The sequence below is a fragment of the Lissotriton helveticus genome, chromosome 5_1, assembly GCF_964261635.1.
Source record: "Lissotriton helveticus chromosome 5_1, aLisHel1.1, whole genome shotgun sequence".
NCBI lineage: Eukaryota > Metazoa > Chordata > Amphibia > Caudata > Salamandridae > Lissotriton > Lissotriton helveticus.
This window is the reverse complement of record NC_136065.1, coordinates 1420639499-1420662034: the sequence shown is the minus strand read 5'-3', so window position 1 is coordinate 1420662034 and position 22536 is coordinate 1420639499. Positions and strand designations below refer to the sequence as shown.

The 22536-nt window shown below is 44.4% G+C and overlaps 1 protein-coding gene across 15 annotated transcripts in view; it reads left to right on the top strand.

Annotated features, from left to right (window-relative positions):
- The window catches only part of HIPK1 (homeodomain interacting protein kinase 1), a 700213-nt gene that overhangs the window by 370313 nt on the left and 307364 nt on the right, over window positions 1-22536 (top strand). For all 15 annotated transcript variants that reach the window (XM_078644414.1, XM_078644417.1, XM_078644415.1 and 12 more), the window contains one exon: window positions 771-857. In XM_078644414.1, the coding sequence (XP_078500540.1) occupies window positions 771-857 (87 nt within the window). The remainder of the gene's footprint in view (window positions 1-770; window positions 858-22536) is intronic.

The window sequence follows — 22536 nt, the reverse complement described above, 5'->3', positions numbered from 1 at the left end:
ACATCTTGCATCCCAGAGTAACATTAGTTAACATGTACAGTCTGAGAATTCTGGCCACATCTGCTCAAACCTAAATTAAGCAGACCGTTCTCTTTTTCTAGTTCACATTGTAAAGCGTTTTGAGTTGGATTTTTTTTTATTAATCATTAAGTACTCTTTTTTTCCAGGATTGAGATGTTAACACATCTCCTTGGCCATGGTATGCCTCATAATCACAGGGCTCCTTAATATTGAGGTTCAAACAAAGTAAAGAACTCAGTATAGCATGAATGCACTACACCATTTTTTTTAATTTTTTTTTACAATTTTGGAAAACCTACGTGATGACCGATCTTCTCTCAGGTTGTTACTCAATAGAAAACTCCCATGTGATTGAATTTTTGTAACTAACCTGCCTCATTAAAGGAACTTGTGGTCTTCCAAGTCACACATATGATTGGATACCCCGAGTTTCCCATTGACTTTGTTCTAGATAGCCACCTTTCTCCAATATGAGATCCCAAAGGGATGCTTGCTATTTAAGCTTTCTCCATTTAGGTATTTTCGTTGTGTTTACATTTTATAGCAGATTGACAAACATGTTGTTAGTTGGTTGTGCTACAGATGCATTTATTGAAATTGCCTGATATAACATTATATTGAGCATCAGTAGAACAGCAGAATGAAAACGGAAGTTAAAGGCAAAGCATTTTTTTATAGACCATGAATAATACACTATCTAAATTGGTGTTATTTGCCCATTCTTCTACTTTCCCTCTCTTGTCCTCCAGACACCAGAGGAACATGAAATGGAGACTGGAATAAAATCGAAAGAAGCTCGAAAGTATATATTCAACTGCTTAGATGACATGGCTCAGGTGAGTGTCAAAGTTATCTAATGTGCCATGATAGATGAGTGGAGGTTAATGTTGAACGATACTTTTTCCTCAAAACATTCTTAATAGCATGTTGTTGTTAAAAGCCTGGGTTAACTTACTTTGATTCAATTCAACTCCTATTCCTCCTTATGGTATGCAGACATAATTATTCAGATTAAAATTGTAAGAATCAACACATCTTTCACAGACATGATACAGATACAAAGTTATACGTACCATACAGTATAAGACAATAACTCCTTCTATATGTATTCATGTTTGATATTAGCTGCTATCTTTAATATCTGTGAGCAGGCTTTTCATAGTTGCATTAGTAGAACTGGGTCAACGTGTTGTTTCTGGGGTTTTCCTTACTATTTTACTGAAAGCAGAGCTTTGCTTGTCTGTCTGATTCCTTTCTTCCTATAGAGTGACTTTAGCAATAGATGATCCAAGCCGACATAATGCGGCCAATTAAATAAAAAGGAACTGTTCCTTTAATATTATGGTGGCATATACATTCTTGACTTTCTGGCAATGCATGATGGTACTTCTGAAGCAAAATATGCTTTTGTTTTTTAGAGTCTAAGGCTACAGGAACTCCTTTTTTCATCTACATTAGTCTGAATGTGTCTTTTTATTTAAGTTGTGATGCTTTGAGATCTCTGGAAATAATATTTCTAGGTTTTGATTGCTGTCGTACCCCTTATGATTTTTTCATAGAAGTAAGATGTGCTCATAGTTCATCAATCCCCTTTTCTTTTTATTCTGTAGGATGTCCTCTCTGCTAAGGGGTAGGACTGTAGTACTTGCCTAAACAAATTGAATGTCAAATCAGTTGGGATCTCTTAAGCCCTGAAATCACCCACATTTTCTTCCTCTTCCATTGACCTACAATTATCTAAACTGCCAATTTTATGCTAAAGCATAAGGTAACTACTATAGAAAAGGCCAGGACAAGGGAGAATCTGTAAAAGTTGAAGTCTGAATGCCTTCACTGAAGGAGTTTATTGTTCCTTGCCTGTATTGTAACCTGTTGTAGTTTGGAAGACAAAGTAGAACCATTTGCTGAAGTCATGGCCTATCTAATGAAGGAATAAAGGGAGAATGATAGAACTTGCAACTGGAGGTGTGAACACAAAGATGGTACTGGTGATTAATGCCCTAGACTAAAATGTTAATATACGGAAAAGTAGAAAAGATGTGTTCGAGGCATATGGGCTGCAGACCACACACTATTGCATAGATCACCATCTGGTGGTGGGCCTCGATGATTACACTTTGTTTTTGTCTTGGAAGAGTCTTTGTCTGTTGGGTGACTCCTCCTGTAGATCGTAGTGCGCATGTGCATCGACTCCATCTTCAGATTGGTTTTTTCTGCCATCGGCTCGGATATATTTATCGTTCGGTCCCGTTACCGATCTCTTTTCGACTTCCAGGCCTTCATCAAATCATCGGTATCGTCTTTGACAGTAATTCCGGTTACTCACGTCGAAGAAAGGCTTGCGCTTCTCGATTCCAGCGTTCGCCGGGGCCGTCTGGCCCAACTGTGCCATTGGGCCTTTGGCTCATGGAAAGAACACCTTTCAAGAAGTGCCCTCAGTTTGGACACAAAGTCCCTCACACTGATCTTCATGAGGTTTGCAATCTGTGCTTGTCTCCAGAGCACGAGAGTCGAGACCGTGAGGCCTGCGCTTCGTTCCGGTCCAAGAAGACCATCAGGGACCGTCGAGCTCGAAGAGTCATGGCGCAGTCATCTTCATCGACACCAGACCTCATCATAGACGAGGCTCCGATCAAGGTAGAGTCCGAAGAACAGGAGCAGGACGACATAGTTTCCGAAGCAGAGGATTCAGCTTCCAGAGCAGAGGATCAATCGGAAGACGACTATCTTCTTCCAGCTGGTCAACAGGTCTTGAGTACAAGCGTCGACCCTGTTCACCTCTCCATATTGGGACAGGCTTCGCTTCCACCTCCTGCGCCGGGTGCACACCGACCAAAACCTTCCGACGCCCTCATTCTGGCTCGGCAACGAAGAAAACAAAAAAAGCATCCAGTCGACTCGGGTTCGAGTCAGTCTGTCGGTCTCGACAAGCAAAAGGTCCTCAAACCAAAATTAACCCCGGCACCGAGGCAGCCATCGGCGCCGAAACCGGTCGAGCCGAAAACAAGCTCCGCACCGAAAGACATTCCCAAGTCTGCCAAACCGAAGACCACTCCGGTTCCGAAAAAAGTCAACCTGAAGCCTGCTTCGGCATCGAAACACACTCCAAAGGTCGATGATTCCAAACGCACTTCGGGAACAAAGATTCCGGATCCAAAGAGCTTAGATCAAGGAAAGACCAAGTCTTCGGAACCAAAAACAAAATCCGCTCCGAAGACAATAGACACTGTAAAACCTAAGCATTTCGGTCCCAAACAAGACAAATCGGCACCGAAAAAGGATTTGGACATGTCATTACTGTGCCTGAATATAGGAAAATGGACTATCCTAAACCACCTCCAGTTCCTCTCAAGAAGCATGCTCAAACTTCCCCCATAGGAATTCCTTCACCATTAATAGAGATACCAACAGATGTTTCTCCAGTACACTCACCATCCAGCACACATAGCATTATACCACAGGATGATGATGACAATTATTCACAGGGAGTAGAAAGTGAGCATCATATAGACGACAAAGATGACCCAGACAATAATCGTGGCCATCAGATGATTCCTGGGAGGATTATAATGTGTCAGATGCACCAGATCTCCCACAAGATGACGCATACCTTTCTAGACCTTCTCCCCCAGATGACACTATTGGTTTTACACAGCTCATTCATAGAGCAGCCACATTTCATGGAGTAGACTTACACACAGATCCAGTGGAAGAGGACTTCCTCATGGATACACTACTGTTGTCACATAAAACCACGACCACATTACCAACTTAGTGGAGTGGTGAGACATGCACAAGAGGTATTCAAAGACCCCATCAGAGCCAGGACAATTAACCCCAGACTGGAAACAAGTATAAAGCGGCTCCAACTGACCCAGCATACATCAAAGGTCAGCTGCCATTAGGCTCATTTGTAGTATCAAATGCGAGAAAAAGAGCTAACTCGCAGACAACGGGATGCTCCACCCCCTGATAAAGAGTCTAAGCTGTTAGATGCTTCAGGGAAACGCACCATCTCACAAGCAGCCAATGTCTGGAGAATTGCTAATACTCAAGCTTTGATAGCGAGATATGATCGAGCTCATTATGATGAGTTAGAATCACTCGTGCAACATTTACCGGAGCAATATAAAACCAGGGCTTCTGATCTAATACAAGAAGGCAAGGTTATTACAAATACCTCAATCCGCTGTGCATTAGACATTGCAGACACAACCTCTAGAGCAATAAATACGGTTGTACTGTTGCGGAGACATGCATGGCTACACATCTGCTGGGTTCAAACCAGAAGTACAGGCCAGTATTTTAAATCAACCCTTTGACAAGCAACATCTCTTTGGTCCAACAGTTGATAGTGCACTAGAGAAGATGAAAAATGATAGATACAGCATAATCCAGGGGAGCTTTACAAACGCAGACCCATAGAGCGTGCTTTCGTCGCTCCTCATATAGAAGCACATCTAAGGGGTTTCAAACTGACAACACCTCTTCTTATAAAGCGCCCACCCAAACCTCACCCAGCAGAGGTTAATACAGGGGAGGATATAGAGGTAACAACAATAAGGGCAGAGGTAGAGGCAACAACAACCGCAATGCCTCTACTCCCAAACAGTGACTTCCCTTCCATCCCCCCAAACCATTCCACTCCTGTCGGGGGGGAGATTACAACAGTTCCTCCCTGTCCGGAACTCCATCACCACAGACAGGTGGGTAAGACAAATAATTCAGTCGGGTTATTGCCTGGACCTCACTTCCACTCCTCCAACAATACCACCCAGACAATGTCCCATGTCACAGGAGCGGCTCATATTTCTAAGACAAGAGGTTGGATATCTGTTACAAAAGAATGCAAAAGAACCTGTCCCAAAACACAGGAGTTTACTCCCTATACTTTCTCATACCCAAAAAGGATGGGTCCCTCAGACCTATACTAGATCTAAGGCCTCTGAACCTGTACATACAATCCGACCATTTCCAAATGGTCACACTACAACAAGTTCTGCCATTGTTAAAACAAGGCGACTTCCTTGCCACATTAGATCTCAAGGACGCTTACTTCCACATTCCTATCCATCAATCTCACAGAAAGTACCTTCGATTTGTACTAGAAGCTCAACACTACCAATTCAAAGTACTCCCTTTCGGAGTAACTACTGCACCTCAAGTGTTTACAAAGTGTCTAGCAGTAGTAGCAGCACACTTGAGAAGGGACAACATTCATGTCTTCCCATACCTAGACCACTGGTTAATAAAATCCAAGTCATATCACCAATGTGTACAGCACACGCATCAGAACATCTGTCTGTTGCACAAGCTAGGATTCACAGTAATTCAAAAGAAGTCACACCTCCAACCATTACTATCTAAACAGTATCTAGGTGCCACAATAGACACCTCCAAAGCAATTGCATACCCCAATCTTACAAGGATACAAAGTATGCAACCTCTTATACAAAAATTCCAGCCACAACACTCACTACCAGCTTCAGTGTTCATGCAATTAATAGGAATGATGGCATCTTGTATTTTCATAGTACCATACGCAAGAATACAAGTGCACCCCATACAAGAGTGTTTGGCAAGTCAGTGAAATCAGGCCCAACAACAAATAACAGATCTGATGGTGGTAGACAACCGGACATATCGCTCTCTGCTCTGAACACCAAAAACCTTTCCAAGGGCCGGCCGTTCATAGTGTGTTCCACAGGTGGTGCTAACCACAGACGCATCTCTCACAGGATGGGGAGCGCATTTAGAGAAACACACAGTACAAGGTACATGGACACCGCAACAAAAGTTACTCCACATAAATCATCTGGAGTTGTTAGCAATTTTCCTAGCTGTAAAATCGTTTAAACATTACCTATCTAGAAAGGCTGTACTGGTCCATACAGACAATGACAGCCATGTATTGCATCCAAAAACAAGGAGGAACACACTCCTTACAGCTCTCCCGGCTGGCGCAGAGCATATGGAGGTGGGCCATTCCTTAAAAATTCTTTCTGTTACCAGAACATCTACCAGGAGTTCACAATCAAGTTGCAGATCTGTTAAGTCATCATAGACAACAGATACACAAGTAGGAACTTCATCCACAAGTTCTTCAACCATTCTTTCACAAGTGGGGACAGCCAGAGATAGATCTGTTCGCCACCCACCACAACTCCAAATGCCCAAGCTTCGCCGCCAGATACCCTCACTCATTTTCCAAAGGCAATGCGGTATGGATGAGTTGGTCAAACAAAATTGCGTACGCTTTTCCACCTCTCCCACTAATTCCGTTAGTGGTACGCAAGCTACAGCAACATTCCCTCACATTGAATCTCATAGCACCCACGTGGGCAAGTCAACCGTGGTACACCACACTACTAGAGCTATCAGTAGTACTGTATCAAAATTTAAACTCTCTCCACATCTACTGACACAGAACCATGGAGAGATCATGCATCTAGACCCAATGCAGCTCAATCTAGCGATTTGGCTCCTGAGGTCTTAGAATTTGGATACCTCAATCTTCCACCTGATTGCATGAATGTCATAAAAGAAGCGAGACTTCCCACCACTAGAGCATGCTACGCAGCTAAGTGGAAAAGGTTTGTTGTGTATTGCACAAATAACAGTAACCCATTAGATGTTTCCATACAAAACATCATATGCTACCTACTCCATCTACAGAGATGTAATTTAGTGTACTCCTCAATCAGGTTACATCTTGCTGCTATAGCAGCTTATCTTCAAAATAGACATTTGTCTTTGTTTAGAGTACCTGCCATCAAGGCGTTTATGGAAGGATTAAAAAGAATAATTCCTCCCAGAATACCATCCTCTCCGGTATGAAATGTAAATATTGTTCTCACTAGACTTATGAGTCCTCCATTTGAACCATTACATATGTGTGAGTTACAGTTCCTTACATGGAAAGTTGCCTTTTTAGTTGCTATTACCTCACTCAGAAGAGTAAGTGAGATTCAAGCATTAACATTTCAAGAACCATTTACACTACTCCATCACATCAAAGTGGTTCTTAAGACAAACCCGAAATTCCTGCCAAAAGTCATTTCACCTCAACCAATCTATTGAGTTGCCAGTATTCTTTTCCCAACCACAGACAGTTGCAGAAAGAGCTCTGCACACATTAGATGTAAAAAGAGCACTCCTCTACTACATTGATAGGACAAAACCGTTTCGTGAAACAAAACTTTTTGTGTCCTTTTCGCCTCCACACAAAGGCAATCCTATTTCAAAATCAGGCATTGCAAGGTGGATTGTTAAGTGCATTCAAATCTGCTACCAAAAAGCAAAACGCACTCTATCCATTCCCCCTAGGGCTCATTCTACCCGTAAATATGGGGCATCTATGGCATACCTAGGAAATATACCATTAGATGATATCTGTAAAGCAGCTACATGGTCTACACCGCACACATTTACAAAACACTACTGTGTAGATGTGCAGGCAAAACAACAAGCTACTGTGGGCCAGGCTGTACTCCAAACATTATTTCAAACTACTGCAACAGATACGGGTGGTGGCCGCTGAGGGAGAAAACTGCTGTGCAATCGATACAATAGTGTGTGGTCTGCAGCCCATATGCCTGGAACGGAAAATGCTACTTACCAGTATGCATCAGTTCTTGGCATGTAGGGCTGCAGAACCTCACACGCCCACCCGCCTCCCCGGCTACCTATATCTGTTCTAGTAATATCTTAATTAGATACACAATACATGGACATCCTTATCTATACTCATACAACTCCATCATTTGCCCAATGGCGAAAACAATCTGAAGATGGAGTCGATGCCCATACGCACTACGATCTACAGGAGAAGTCATCCAACAGACAAAGACTCTTCCAAGACAAAAACAAAGTGTAATCATCCAGGAGCACCACCAGATGGTGATCTATGCAATAGTGTGTGGTTCTGCAGCCCTACATGCCAAGAACAGATGCATACTGGTAAGTAGCATTTTCCTCCTAAACACAAACATTGACATAAAGTATGGAGATAAAATGTATGTTCATACACATTATTTTTCTAATAAAAGGTGGATTAGAAATAAATTCTGACCGGGGGATTGAGGTTTTTGGTAGCATTGAAGTATAATGTCAATCTAAAAACTGGGATACAGGGGGGCGTGGCTAGCAGTCAAGCAAGATGGCCGCAGCCTAGGAGAGCTCCGTGATCGAGGGAGCCCTCCCCGCAAACCCGTTCAAAAATCTGGCAACAACCCACGTAAAATAAAGCAGAGCAGTAACCGGAACATCGGAGGAGGGAATTGCGGTGCTTCGGACCTCAGTGCGATCGTCGACAACCACGCAGTGCCTACACCTCCGATTGAAGCCGGGGAGTTGAGTACACTCCTATCCAGCGGCCGCGGAGAGATAAGCGGCGCCAAGCGCAAGGGCACACTGGAGGCATCTGGGCCCACAACCGGAGACGGCCCGCCGGACAGACCAGCTCACGGACCAAAAGTCAGCCACATTCAACAAAGTGGGGCTTGAGGAATCCAGCGGCCAGGACCCAGTGCCATAGCACCTGGCGCGAGGAGATCGGCAGCGCCGGAGGAAACAGTGCACGATCACCAGCAGGGCTAGTGCACCGGAGGCATAACACCCGACAGCAACGGCGTCACGCAAAAGGGCAGCCAACTAGCGCACAGAATACATGGGAATCAACGGGAGGAAAAACCGAGTGCCTCAAGGTGGGACTGCCTGTACCCTTCCGGCGCCATACCCAGGACGCCATACCCAAGACGCTCACAATGGAGGACGGCGGCACCGAAGGCCCGAAACAAGTGCCTGGAGAAAGGCCGACGGAACACTGAGGGAAGACGCCAGCAAGGGAAGCTGGGGAAATACTCCCTCTGAATGGTAGCAAGGGGGGTGCATATTGCGCACTCTCACACAACAAAGACCGACCCCATCAAAGGCCTGCTCCTAACCAGTGCCTCTTAAGTACCACAGCACGGAGGTCGGCCCCGGCCGAGGCACTAATATTGGAGGGTCATGAGACGCGTGTCGGGACTTATTAGCACATATCTATTGATGAGTGGTTCAACATAAATATTGCATAGTACTGCGAAGTGGAGGGAGTGCCTGGTGCCCTGACCCCCGCGATGCATCATGGCAGCATTAGCCCTGCGACAAACAGGCTGAGGAAACCGAAAGGCTGCGCGTGACAAAGTAAAACTAGGCAGGCAGCGGCGACTACTACCTTCCCCCCGCCCTTGACGCTAGCCGAACTGTGCACCAGTAATCCAAGATGGGAGGAAGAGGCCAGAGAGGCGGACTATCTGGCAAACTGGATAAATAAGCATACACAAAGGAGCCAGTGGAGAAACCACGCTACTGGACGTTATGGCCGCCCTGCAACACGTCCAGTCCACAATTGGCTCAATCTCTAAGGACATATCCCTCATTCAAGCAGATTTCTCTAAACTGTCGCAGAGAATAGAAGTGGAATCCACTACAAAGACACTGTCCACAGATACGACAACACTGCAAAGCCAAGTACAAAGACTGGAAGCGGACAATAAGCTAATTCTGGCTAAACTGGATAATCTCCCCCCCTCCCCCCCCCCCTCCCCCCCCCCCCCGGACCGATCCTGGCCTGCTTCTTCAATTTCCGAGATCGAGATGCCATTTTGCAGGCAGCCAGAATAGCTCCACCGATCCGTCAAGACAACTACACGTTTACATTGTACCCAGACTATGCGGCGACCGTGACTAAACAGAGTTGCAGCTTTTTAGAGGTTAAGAAAGAGCTATGGACCAGAGAATTCAAATATGCAATGCTCTTCCCGGCGAACCTCCGAGTGCAAGCGGAAGGTAAGACCTGGTTCTTTACCACAACGGAGGAAGTGTGAGATTGGTTGGAGGGATGGCGCCCTGCAACAAGTTTAGGCAAACCGAGAACCCAGCAACAACACCGAATGCAAGATAAACACGGGCTGGGAATGGGGACTGATTAGACACAAACTAACACTTTAAGATAGTGTAAACTTTGATTGGAATTGCTGGGGAAGTCTCCAAGGGCACGTACTGACCTGGGATACAGGGGCCGTGCCGAAGACACCAACCGGGACAGAGGGGCCTCAGTAGGGTTAGTTGCTGGTATTGATGTTATACTTATGGAGGGCTTCCGGGGAACGTGGTTGAACTCTCACCCCTCACGCAAGTTTGAGTAATGGGGATAAAGCACTCTGCTCAGTTGGGGAGGCGGGTAGTTGGGGTCTATCGGGCAGGGAGGCAGGGTGGGAGATCGGGTGGGTGCGGGGGGGGAGTTGGGAGTGTCACCTTTGGTTGTATTTTCAAAATACTAAACAATTGCAGTTGCATGCATGTACAATAGTGGATAGCAGTGCTATGGATGAGTCACGAGTACCTAGGAGTGTGAGGAGGGTGATGATGGGCCTGACAGTACGGGCTCACAGCGAGCTAGTTCTGCGGGTTGGGACACAGAATACGTAGTAAGCCTAATAAGTGGTTACACGCCAGTCCTACATACCGATGATGGGGATAGAAGAGAAAAATCGCTCTCAGTGCTAACCTGGAATGTAAAAGGGATGGGTGACAAAATCAAACGTGGCATAGTTCAAAATATATGAAACATGGAGCTCCAGATGTGGTGTTATTACAGGAGACGCACATGCTGGGGAACAAGAGCAAGGCCTTAACTAGGTGGGGGGAATAAACTCCTGGTACATGCAGATTACATGTCTGGTTCTAGGGGAACATATATCCTTGTAAGAAAGAACCTAGCCCTTATAGTGAAGAGTAATTGGGCAGATCTGGGGGGTAGGTTTGCAGTCCTGGAGGACAATGGCAGACACGCAACGTTGTCTCGGCGTATTTACCGCCAGCGTTGGACAAGGAAGCTCTAGCAGACCTGGGCAAGATACTAATAGACCTACCGTTGGGCCCACTGATTCTGGGAGGAGATTAGAACATGAACATGAACGAATCCTGCTTCCTGCTTCCTGATTCTTTTTTACCTTTCCTCCGCATTCGACACGGTTAATCATGACAAACTCCTATCCATCCTGCAAAACAGAATGAGTTTTGCTGATCAGGTGCTACAATGGTTCTCGTCTTTCCTACATCACAGATCACAGAGTCAAGGCAAACCACTCTCTCTCCCAGTCCTCTCCTGTACTCACGGAGGTCACCCAAGGGTCCGCTCTATCTCCTATCCTCTTCAACCTTTACCTGTAGCCTCTCTCTAACTCATTAAACTCCATGGACATTCTCTTCCACATGTATGTGGACGACACGCAACTCTATTTGAAAATCTCCTCCCTGGAAAACATCATCTCTCTCAACACTACCCTAATGTCTACTCAAAACTGGTTAACGGAGAACCATCTCCTGCTTAACACTTCCAAAACGGAATTCCTGCTCATCTCCCCTCCGAACCACATCCCCAAGCTAGACCTATGGCTGAGGTACCTCACTGCTTTCAATTGCATTACTCTCATCACAGACTCAGCCAAATCTCTCGGAGTCACCATGGACAAGCACCTGAATATGAAAAATCATATCAGCAATGTATGTAAGGGAGCAAACTTGTTGAGGTCACTCAGAAATATCAAACCTTTACTTCCACTTAATGATTTCAAGCAGGTGGTCCAAGTGCTTTCTTGCTGAGGCTAGACTACGGCAGTGCTATCCTCTGTAGCCTTTCCAAATACGCCCTGGCTCCACTAAGGTCATCACTGAACGCGGCGGCTAGACTGGTCACAGGCACCAAACAATATGAACAGAAATCCCAGTCCTAAAGTCTCAAATGGCTGCCTTACGAAGCACAAATTCAGTTAAAGATTGCCGTTCTGGCGCACAGAGCCCATCACTTCAATACTCCCAGGTACCTTGCGCAAAAACTTGAACTAGCCTGTGGTTTAAGAGCCTCAAGAAGCGCCACTACCTTCCTCTTGAAACCACTAATCTGTAGAAATGAGATTTTTATCAGTCTCACTGGTGCAGGGGCACCTTTCTTGTCTACGGGTTCAATAAAGGAGGATCAACACTGGAGTGGAAATAAACACAAATGTATTATATCTCATGAGATGGCTCCATCATACAGACACTACAAGTGCCTTAGAGGGAACAAACAAACAGCTTGTGGTCTGCCTTGTATACAACCTAGGCACCATAGGAGTTCATCAGAAAACCCCCTTAGTAATGGTTACATCACACTTTACATAACCCTCTTATGTCATTTTTGCATAACACTTACACAACCCCCTTAGACAACGCTAACATGCTGCACTGTACAATACTGATAAACCCCTACCCACATCACTTTCATAGATCAGCAAGGGAGGTTACAGGTGTTGATAGGCTAACAGTTTAAACATCTGTGCACGTAGGCCCTTTGGCAGGGCAGGGCAGCTTGTTCTGAAACGCGAAAGCTATCAGTGTGACCACATTTCAGTGAACACGCAATTTCTAACTCCGAAAGTCCCCATAGAAACACAAAATGGGGCTGTTGGGCAAAATGGCTGGTAACAGAGGCTAAGTTAACAGAATCCTTAACAGTAAAATAACTTGTCACCGAGCTTTCTCTGGCGCTGCCCCAAAGATATGGAACTCTTTTTCACCGGAAGTACGCAGAGTCTCTTCAACGAAGGCTTTCAAATTGGAAGCTAAACGATTCCTAATGAACAAAATCTTACCCTGAGAGGGATAGGCTCACTTGCTCGTTGTCATTGTTCCCACTATCATGGTACCTCTACTTTTAATGGCTATTATTTAATGCACACTGTGACCCCCGCCTGTTGCCCGTGTACACCTGCTTATTGTGTTGCCCTCCTGGGTGCAATTGTCCCGCGTTCTGCAACCATTCCAGCCTTTTTTTTCTTCACTTCTTTCTACTGGATGTTGATATTGCATTTATGTTCTTCCTCCCATCATATTGTAAAGCGCTCTAATATCCTTCGGGATCTTTTTCGCGCTATATAAAACTTTATAAATAAAAAAAAATAAAAAATTGGGGGACAGGGCAGGAAAGGCACTAGCGTGGCTAGAGAAACGCGATCAAAGTGAGCGGTGGGTGCCTAGAATTATTTTGAATGATGATACTCACGTCACACACCCTCATGAGGTAGCAGAAGCCTTTGCAGATCATTTGGAACAAATTTACTCCTCTACGTACACTGCAGAGGACTCTCGTCAGCTCCTCTCTGATAGTGACATCCCTTCGCTCTCTGTGACGGATAGAGACGTCCTGGAGGAACAAGTGTTGGATGAGGAGCAGGGGGTTCGGCCCGAGGACCTAAGACTGGCATCCATTGTTGTATTCCGAAAGCCAGGGAAACCCGCCGAGACCTACAGTTCATATAGACCAATATCGTTAGTAAACATTGAGGCCAAGGTTTTAACGAAAGTATTGACCTTGAGATTGGTGGGGGTTATTCCCTCCCTGGTACACCCAGACCAGTCTGGCTTCATTCCAGGGAGGAATACAGCACTTAACATTAGATGTCTCCACAATGTTCTGGCAAGGCGAGAGTACATGGAGGAAGATGCAGTAGTGTTGTCCTTGGATGCCACAGTGGCTTTTGATTCAATTGAGTGGCCCTACATGTTCGAAGTCCTGAAAAGGATGGTCTTTGGGCTGAAATTTAGGGGGTGGGGTACAATTGCTGTACACAGACATAAAGGGTCAAGTGCGAGTGAATAACTGTACATTGTAGTGTAGTTCCTATATTCCCAATAGGCTCTGCACATTGGAATAGTATATCCTGTAGTTTAGACGTAGGACTGAAGTCGACTAGGTCTCTACCGAATATACTAGATTTAATTGTGTGTTCCAGCTATCTCAGAGATCACTAGAAACTTTCTCGAATGAACAAGTAGGGATTAGTTTCTGACAACCGCTTAAAACATGACAACTTTGTTTCCCAAGAATAAGAAATATAACTCTAGAGTCGTGGAAACAATAGATAGTTATTTCACTCAGTCAATCGTGCATGCTTCGTTTCACCAGAGGTGCAGAGAAAATAGAAAGAAGGGCATTTTCAATAAAAGGTATTTATTTCTTTCTCAAGCATAAGAAATGAACTGCTGCAATCGTAATACTTGTGGTAAAGTACAAAGCGTACAGTACAAAGAGTATTATAAAATAATATTGTAAAAGCATGATATGGTTAGTAAGCCATAAAATACATAAAATACATACAGTGATAAATAATGACTAAAAGTACTCGACTGGTGCTTCTAAAATACACCTACCCCGGTGTACCTAACCTAGGTCTAGTACAAGGGAAGAAGTAAGTAAGGTGTATGCATAAACTAACAGTGGATTTTTACTGCTAGTTTGTAGGAAGACAGGCTGACAACATTTAGCAACTGAGCTCAGTTCCAGTAGGGACCAGTAGAAGGTCCTGATGAGTAGGCAGTAGCGGACTGCCTACGAAACATGTAGACCAGGTTGCAGCGATCAGCTCAACCCCAAAACCCCCTTCTTAACGTCCCCAGCTAGGGAAGTGAATAAATTGTTTTTTTCCACTAGCCAGAGGATTTTTAACTTTTGTATTCCCACACATTGTTAGGTCCCTACACTTCACTGACACCACCCACCTTGCACCATCACATAGTCCTGTCACCACATTAGTGCTCCCGCGTAGTCGGTCAGGTCGTAGCACGCCCCGCCCCGTAGAGGGACGGGAAGACCCCAATGATGAAGCATGACACTACTGGATTTTTTTAGTGTGTGAGGGGTATTTTAAAAAGCACATTGCGCTCTCATCTTTACCACCCTAAGAGAGAGTATTTTCACTATTTTTTCACCACCAAAAAACAAATACAAATATATCACTACACATTGATAGAATCTCTTTGTTTATGTAAATCAGTTTGGAGGGTGATTCTTTCAACACCTCTGTACTTCCTCTATTGTTTTGGAAGTAAGTAAGGTGTAGCCTAGTTTTAGTATTATTTGCCAAGAATCTATTCCAAGAATTCTCTTGGGGTCTTATCAGCTCTGTACCTTGGTTTAGAATGAAGGAGGTCTGGTATCTCTCTCTCTCAGGACTCGATTTCCCAGCAACCCGCAAGGGTAGCCTGGAAACACTGGAGCTGGATTTCTCGGGTGGAGAAAGTACAGCGTCTCTCAGTGCGTCAGCGGCAGGGTCGGCTTCCTTCAGCACTTGCTGCAGCAGGGAGCGTCGGGCAAGTAGATAGTCGAACTGCTCCAAACCACCGTGTGTTTGTTTGGACAAGTGTGGGCATATTTATACCTTGAAGGTGCAGAGTTTGACGTAAGATTGGACATAATAACGTCATTAGAGACTTAATTCTCTGAAAACTCCATGATTTCTTGGATAAATTAATATTCATGCAGGGGAAAGTCCCTGACTGCTGAAGGCGGGTTTTTCTAAGAAATCGTTGTAGATTTTCGGAACTAGTGGAAGTAGCCAAGCCCTATTAGGACTACTTGAGCTATGTCTTAATATGGTTATGATTTCTATGGCTATATAAGGATATGATATTTTATACCCTTATAAGGGCATGAATCGGGAAAATTACACTAGGGTCCTAAAACGCTATACAACAACATTGCAAATATTTACACTTAGGGGGTTTCCCTGTCGAGTGCCCATTCTATCACCGCTGATATTTGCACTTATGCTGGAACCGCTAGCCGCGTGGGTGCGGAGAGACGTGATGAGATGGGCTGAAGACCACGACAACCGCATCTCCCTTTATGCGGACGATCTACTGCTATACCTTGCTTCTCCATATAAGTCTGTCCATGAGGTGTTAAACAACTTTACAAATTTCAGGAAATATTCCGGATACACCATTAATTGGAGTAAGTCAGTGTTGTTTGTACTCCGAGGGCCAGTCCCGATTTTTCCCAGAGGGTTCAGTGTGGAGATAGCCACAAACGGATTCCGATGCCTGGGAATATATGTTACCTCAGATCCCAACCTTTTTGAGAGTGGCCAGGTTGCGAGCTGACGTAAAGCACTGGAGATCTCTGCCTCTTTCCTTAGTTGGTCGAGCGTCTCTTTTTAAAATGTTAGCTCTCCCATGATTTCTGTACATCCTGCAACACTGCCCAGGGTCCCGGACACCTATTTTTCGGGAGTCAAGAGTTAAATCCGGACGCTGTTATGGGACGGGGCGGGCTCCTCATAGCTACAAAAAATCTGACAAAAGGGTGGTATGACGGAGGTATTGCCCTCCCAGACCTCAGACTGTACTATTGGGCATCACAGTTAGTAACAATAAACCACTGGATGTATCAATCCCCGGTAGACCCGGCGTAATTACTGGACAAATACCAGACGGGACGATCGGGATATATAAGGGGGCACTATACTCTAAAGTCAGTAGGAGAAGGTATTTTGGGACCTCTTCACACACCGTCAAAATATGGCATCAGGCAAACTCCTGACTGGGTTGGGCTAATAAAATAACGAAAGCCACGCCCCTATGGTATACGCCGAAACTGGGAATGTTATGTTACCAACCTGGTTTTGACAAGTGGCTCATGATAGGGATATCCACGGTCTGTGATTGAATTAAAAAAGGGTCGGTCGTCTGATTCACTGAGCTGCGGGAAAAATACGATATGAACCAAAGGGAAATCTTCAGATATTTACAGGTTAGACATGCTCTCACATCAACTTTACCTGATCTCACAACCATACCAGAATCGTCACCACTAGAAGATAGACTGTTAGATGGGCCACTCCAATCAAAAGCAATATCACTAACATATAGAAAGCTTTGCAACAATCTACCAGACCTGTTTCATTAGCTGAGAGGACAGTGGCAGGGAGTTGTGGGGCCAATTGATGATGAAGACTGGCAATCGGCGCTAATGTCCCCCAAAGAAGCAGCAATTACCTCTAGATTCAGATTGATATGACTCCGAATCCTTCATAGATCATACATGGCAGGCACTACTTTGGTAAAGATAGGGACGAGAACAGACGTGCTTTGTCTTAAGGGCTGCTTACAACCGGCTACCTTCTATCACAAGATCTGGGATTGCCCCTTACTCAGGCGAATATGGGAGAGAGCGACGGCGTACATCCAGAATGCACTGGGGAAGGAGTTTCACCTCACTTCACGGTTGGGACTCCTTAATATCTGGGCCCCAACTGACCTTACAGAGGTAGAGCAGCAAATGACCACGTTGGGTTACACCCTGGTTAAGCAAGAGATTGCTAGAGGGTGGGGGGCGGCGGACATGCCCTCTCCCCGAGTGTGGATGAAAGAATTTGATAGATGCATGGTTGCAGAGACGGAAGTTTTTAAGTCACAAGGGTGTACTAGGAAATGGGGTAAATAGAATGAATACTGTGGCAACCTAAGTATCTCCCCATCGGTGGAACTGGAAATGCAGCGTAATAGAGAAAGAGATATGGCAACATCATGATTGTAACAATTTCCTCCAAGACAAATGTAATGAGATCTTTGACGAATGTAAGGTACTTTATGAAACATGTATGTGATTTGATTATTGAACTTAATAAAAAGAATTAAAAAAAGGCAGGATATACTTTTCTAAAGTAGTATTTATGTATGTCTTGCAGCACCTCTCTGCTCTGGCAGAGTTCAAGTGGCTCAGCTATATGGAGGTCCGAGCGACCTGGTGCAAGCTGCATTGTGAATCTAATTTAAGTCGAATGCTCCTTTTCCATTTGCCCTGTACACACCTCTTCATGGAGATCCCACTCCCTGCAGTTACCCAAGCCCCTTTAAGTGGCTAAGTCCTACTACACACAGCTTTTGCCTTGTATGTTAATCTGCACTGCCTCTGCCCTCTACACACTTTTTTTTAACTTTGAGTCCCCTCCCTCAAGCATGTTTGCTGCAGAATGCAAAGAGGAAAAAACGAAAGGTAAAAATATTTCTCCAAGTTGCATCAACCTCCTACTACTCCTCTTCACAGCCACTACCACCACCCACCCACCCAACCAAACTACCTACCTACCGCATGAAGTTAAAGGATGGGAACTTCATCTTAATTGAGGATGACAGTGGTTTCAACCAATGTAATGTCTGTCCCTTGTGTCATAAGTACAGCTGTATCCTATTCAGGTACTGCAACATACAAAAACAAGGAAACGTCTAAACAAAACACGAGGCAACCTCATTAATTGTGCCTATGAGAAAAGGTGTAGACTCATAGGTAAATTAAAAGCAGTCTTTCATCCCAAGCATAATTTTTAAAAACAAATTTCATGGGTCCTGCGGTACTGCATGGGACATGGAATAGCAAGAAAAATCCACACAGAACTCGTGTGACCCTTCCATTTGTTCCAAGGCACCCCTGGAGTACTGCAGGACCTGTCAACATTGAAAAGGAAAAGATAAAATGAATAACATGATTAAATTGAGAAATTAAAGCATACTAATAAAAAATCTTTTGTGAAATTAAAGGTAAGATTGAAGTTAAACTTTGCTAATAAGGCCAAAGGTTATAGTTGGGTATGGTGATAAGATCTTACATTACAGTTAAAAAAAAAATCCACAAATTCATTGGAAAAAAACAAAGGTAAACAGGACTTTTTATAGAAAAAAATGCATTACCTTAGGTTAAAAAAATCTTCCATTAGAAAACCAAAGGTTAAGAGACCCTATAGTTGGGTGGCAATGTCAGTCATAACATTTTAAACCTGAAAAAACAAATTCACCAGTTACAGTTCAGAAAACTGACTATAATTTGCACTGCCACCACACACTGCTTATAATCTCATATATTACATCACTTATTACATGTTTAAATATTTAATTCATGACATCATTGATGACATTGCTGATGACTTCTTCCAGCCTACTGCTGTTCAATTTATTCTACAAAACAGTACTGCATTTCACATATGAAAGTAAGTGCCAAATGGCGCAGAGTAATGTAAATCATTAATAGCCTGAAAGTGTGTCCATGTACAAAATAGTAATATGGTTGGCCGGAAGACAAGTGCATTCACTGTGAAAACATTTAAATGGTGTACATTACAACTTCCCGTCAAGTTTTTAACTCTAATAATACTAAAGAAAAACAATGTAAACACTATGCACATATTCTTAGTGTTGTGGAGAGAAGTTTCAAAGAGGTTCTATATTAAATTAGTGTGTTTTTAAATCGTAAAGCGACTTCTTAATAAATTAGTTGCCTCTACATTTGTAAACAAGGCAACATGATAGAGTCGTTTTGTAATGCTTTAAACAAATGGAATTCTTAGTGCAGTTTTATAAAATTATATTTCCGTGAAAAACATTGGACATTAGACATTGTTTGAAATATGTAATGTGACTAATTCACCTCTAAACATCACAAGCCAGTATGATTCTAAGCATTGTTGTAGTGTAATACACCAATTTAATCCTCTCACCAACACTTCCAGGTGGCACCCGAGCCCTAATAAATGCTAGGCTCCTACTATGAACAGCCTTCCGTCTATAACCCTTCATGGATAGCCAACCTTTATTGTGCAATCTACCACTCAGATGGTCAAGTACCTGGTGCACATGGTATTCACTCCTAAAGGAGAGCCGGCTCACTGTAGGCACTCAACCACCCCAGGAGGACAACCACATAGTACATATAATCTTTGCTGTGTAACCAACCTTTTGTGGAAAGCCAACCTGTCATGGTCAAGCCACGAAACATGGGTCAGGAAGTCCAGTTCGCCTTGCGTACAAACCTCCTTGGAGTGTACATTCCCTTTGATACCCGAGACCCATTGGGAGGCCAAGTACGCTGTGAAAACGTACCCTCATTACCTGTACCAACACTTTTGAAAATTGGCTCTACATGTACCTCACTGAATTCCTTTGAGTATGATTAGAATAATGCACACACTCATTTATTGAATTATATGTTATGAGGGAGGTCATCAATAATGAGAAACACACGAATAAATCAGAGATCCAATTAGAAAAATAACACTTCTGTGTGTGTGTGTGTGTGTATATTAACACGCTGCCTGCGGCAGGAATTCCAGCCCGGTGCTGGACATTCCAATCGCGGGCGGGGTCGTGACGTAACCAAGCCGTCATGCGCACAGGCCACCCGTGGCTCATGACGACTGGATTCCGTCACGAGCATCTAAGGGGTTAAAATCAATAGCCTTGTTCAAAAGTAAGTACTGTTTAAAATAGCAGGTTTCAAGTAAAAATCTGTTTAATACTTTCAGTCGATTAAAGCACTTCGCAACAATGTTAAGCTATAGGGAAAAAATACCCTGCATACGGTCACTTAACAATGACCTACGGGATCCTTTCCTAGGACTTGAGCTGAGTATCGGGTAAGGTCCAAGGCAGCACCAACAGGGCACCTGGGAGGCACTGGGCGTCTGGGTGCAGAGGTGTTTTTCAGTTTCCAGAGATTATGAGTTATTTTGATATTTTGAATCTGAATTGAAAGTCGTGCACGTAATGTTAAGCTATGCAGGAAAAACACATGAAACATACATGTACTTAGCAGCAACTTATGGAACCAATCTTCTGGACTTCTGGTGAGGGCAAGGTCAGAAGCAGCACCAACAGTTTCCTTAAGGAGGCTCAGGGGCGGCCGGGTGCAGAGGTGCTTTACAGCGTTGGGTGCTCCATTCACTTCAATGGAGGATTGGTCCGGTCACAACGAGGCTGCAGGCTTGGACTGGGGGACCAGTCAAGCTGAACCTGCAAGATGGCTGATCTCTTGCTCTGTCCATTGACTTGGGGACACCTTTGGTTCTCTTCTCCAGGCCTGACGGGTGTAGAGGTGTCCTTAAGCATTGGGCGTTTGTCACCGGGAGCACTCACACTTGAAGGGGCCTGCACAAAGAGGCAGCAAGCGGCAGGAATCCACAGTCGGCAAGTCCAATGTGGGCTTTGTCTATGCTGGGTTAGGGGAACCATGCTGGCACTGTTGACCCTCTTCAACTCTGGCTTGGAGCGACGGGTGCAGTGGTGCTTTCTGGTGTTGGGCTTTTGGCAGTCCGAAGGCCTCGCATCTGTTCTTGGTGCCTGCAGGATGCAGGGGAGTAGACTCCACAGGATACTCTTGGTTCTTTATCAAAGGCAGGCAGTCCTTCCAGGCTTTTGGAGTTATAACTACAGAGCAAATAGACTTTTGCACAGTTCTCGGTGAGGAATGCAGACAGGCAGGCGGGGCTGGTGCCAAGTAAACTGCTGCTATTTTCTCTCCTTTCGCGGCTCTTCGGTCCTTCTTCTTAGGTTGGCAGGAATCTAAAATTCAGGTTCAAGGGTTGACACCTAAATACTACATTTAGGAGCATTAGAGGGGGGGGGGTCTGGTTTTAACCAACGGGCTACCTACCTTTAGGGTGTCTATACCCTCTGTGTGATCACTCCCTTTGGGGAGTGGGCACAACCCTGACTGTAAGTGGCTAATTCCCTATCCTACAAGATGGAGGAAAATGAAAAGTGTGGTCCACATCACGTGCCCCATCTTAGGGGTTGTGCTGACTGAATCTGGACCCACCTCCTAATGTAACACATTTTTTTTCCCTGTCCTCCCGCTAAAGGTGGAGCAGGACAAGGAGGGTTGGCCTGAGTTGCATTTCAAATGCGGCATCACCTTTGAAGCTTCCCACCTTGGGGGGGATTTTAGGGTCACTGACTCACCAACAGTCGCTATTACACTAGACGCAGAGAAGGCTTTCGACAAAGTTGTCCTGGCCTACATGGAAGCAACACTAGACAAATTTAATCTGGGAGAACACTTTAAACGCATAATAATGGCACTATATTATAACCCCTCTGCCAGAGTGAGAGCGGGAGGATGCCTCTCATCCTCCTTCAAGTTACATCAGGGTACAAGACAAGGCTGCCCTCTTTCACCCTCTCTCTTTCTACTTGCAATTGAACCTTTCCTATTCCATCTTAGGAACAATCAACAGATTACAGGAATTCGCTTCAACGAATGCACGGTTAAAATTACTGCTTATGCTGACGACGTGTTAGTTGTCTCTGAGAATGCGGAAGCTGCTATTCCTGCACTTATGTCCTCAATCAATGACTTTGCTAGAGTATCAGGCAATAGGTTGAATAAAGATAAGACGGAGGTGAAACTCTTGAACAACGTTGGTGGAAAATAAATTATGGGTAACTCTGATCTCTTATTGCAACCTAAGTGCTTTAAATACCTAAGATCTGGTCACCACCCTTTAGACCAACGAAACTACCATCTTCAAAAAAATCTCTTCGCTTTTAGATGGCTGGTCACCAACCTTTTTAACATGGTGGGGAAGAGCTGAGACATTAAACATGATGATTAGTCCTCTTGTCAACTATCTAGCCAGCATGCTACCTATGACGTTTTCAAATGATTTCCTATGTAAAATCTATAATCTTTTTAACATGTTCCTGTGGCAAGGTAAGAGGCCCAGTATATCTATGAAGAAACTTCAATTGCCAAAAAAAAAGGTGGTCTGGTTCTTCCAAACTTCAGGAACTATCAAACTGTGTATCTTTGTAAATAGGGATCTAACTGGCTACTTCCGCCGTCAGACTACACACAAGTGTGGTTGGAGATAGAAAGATCGA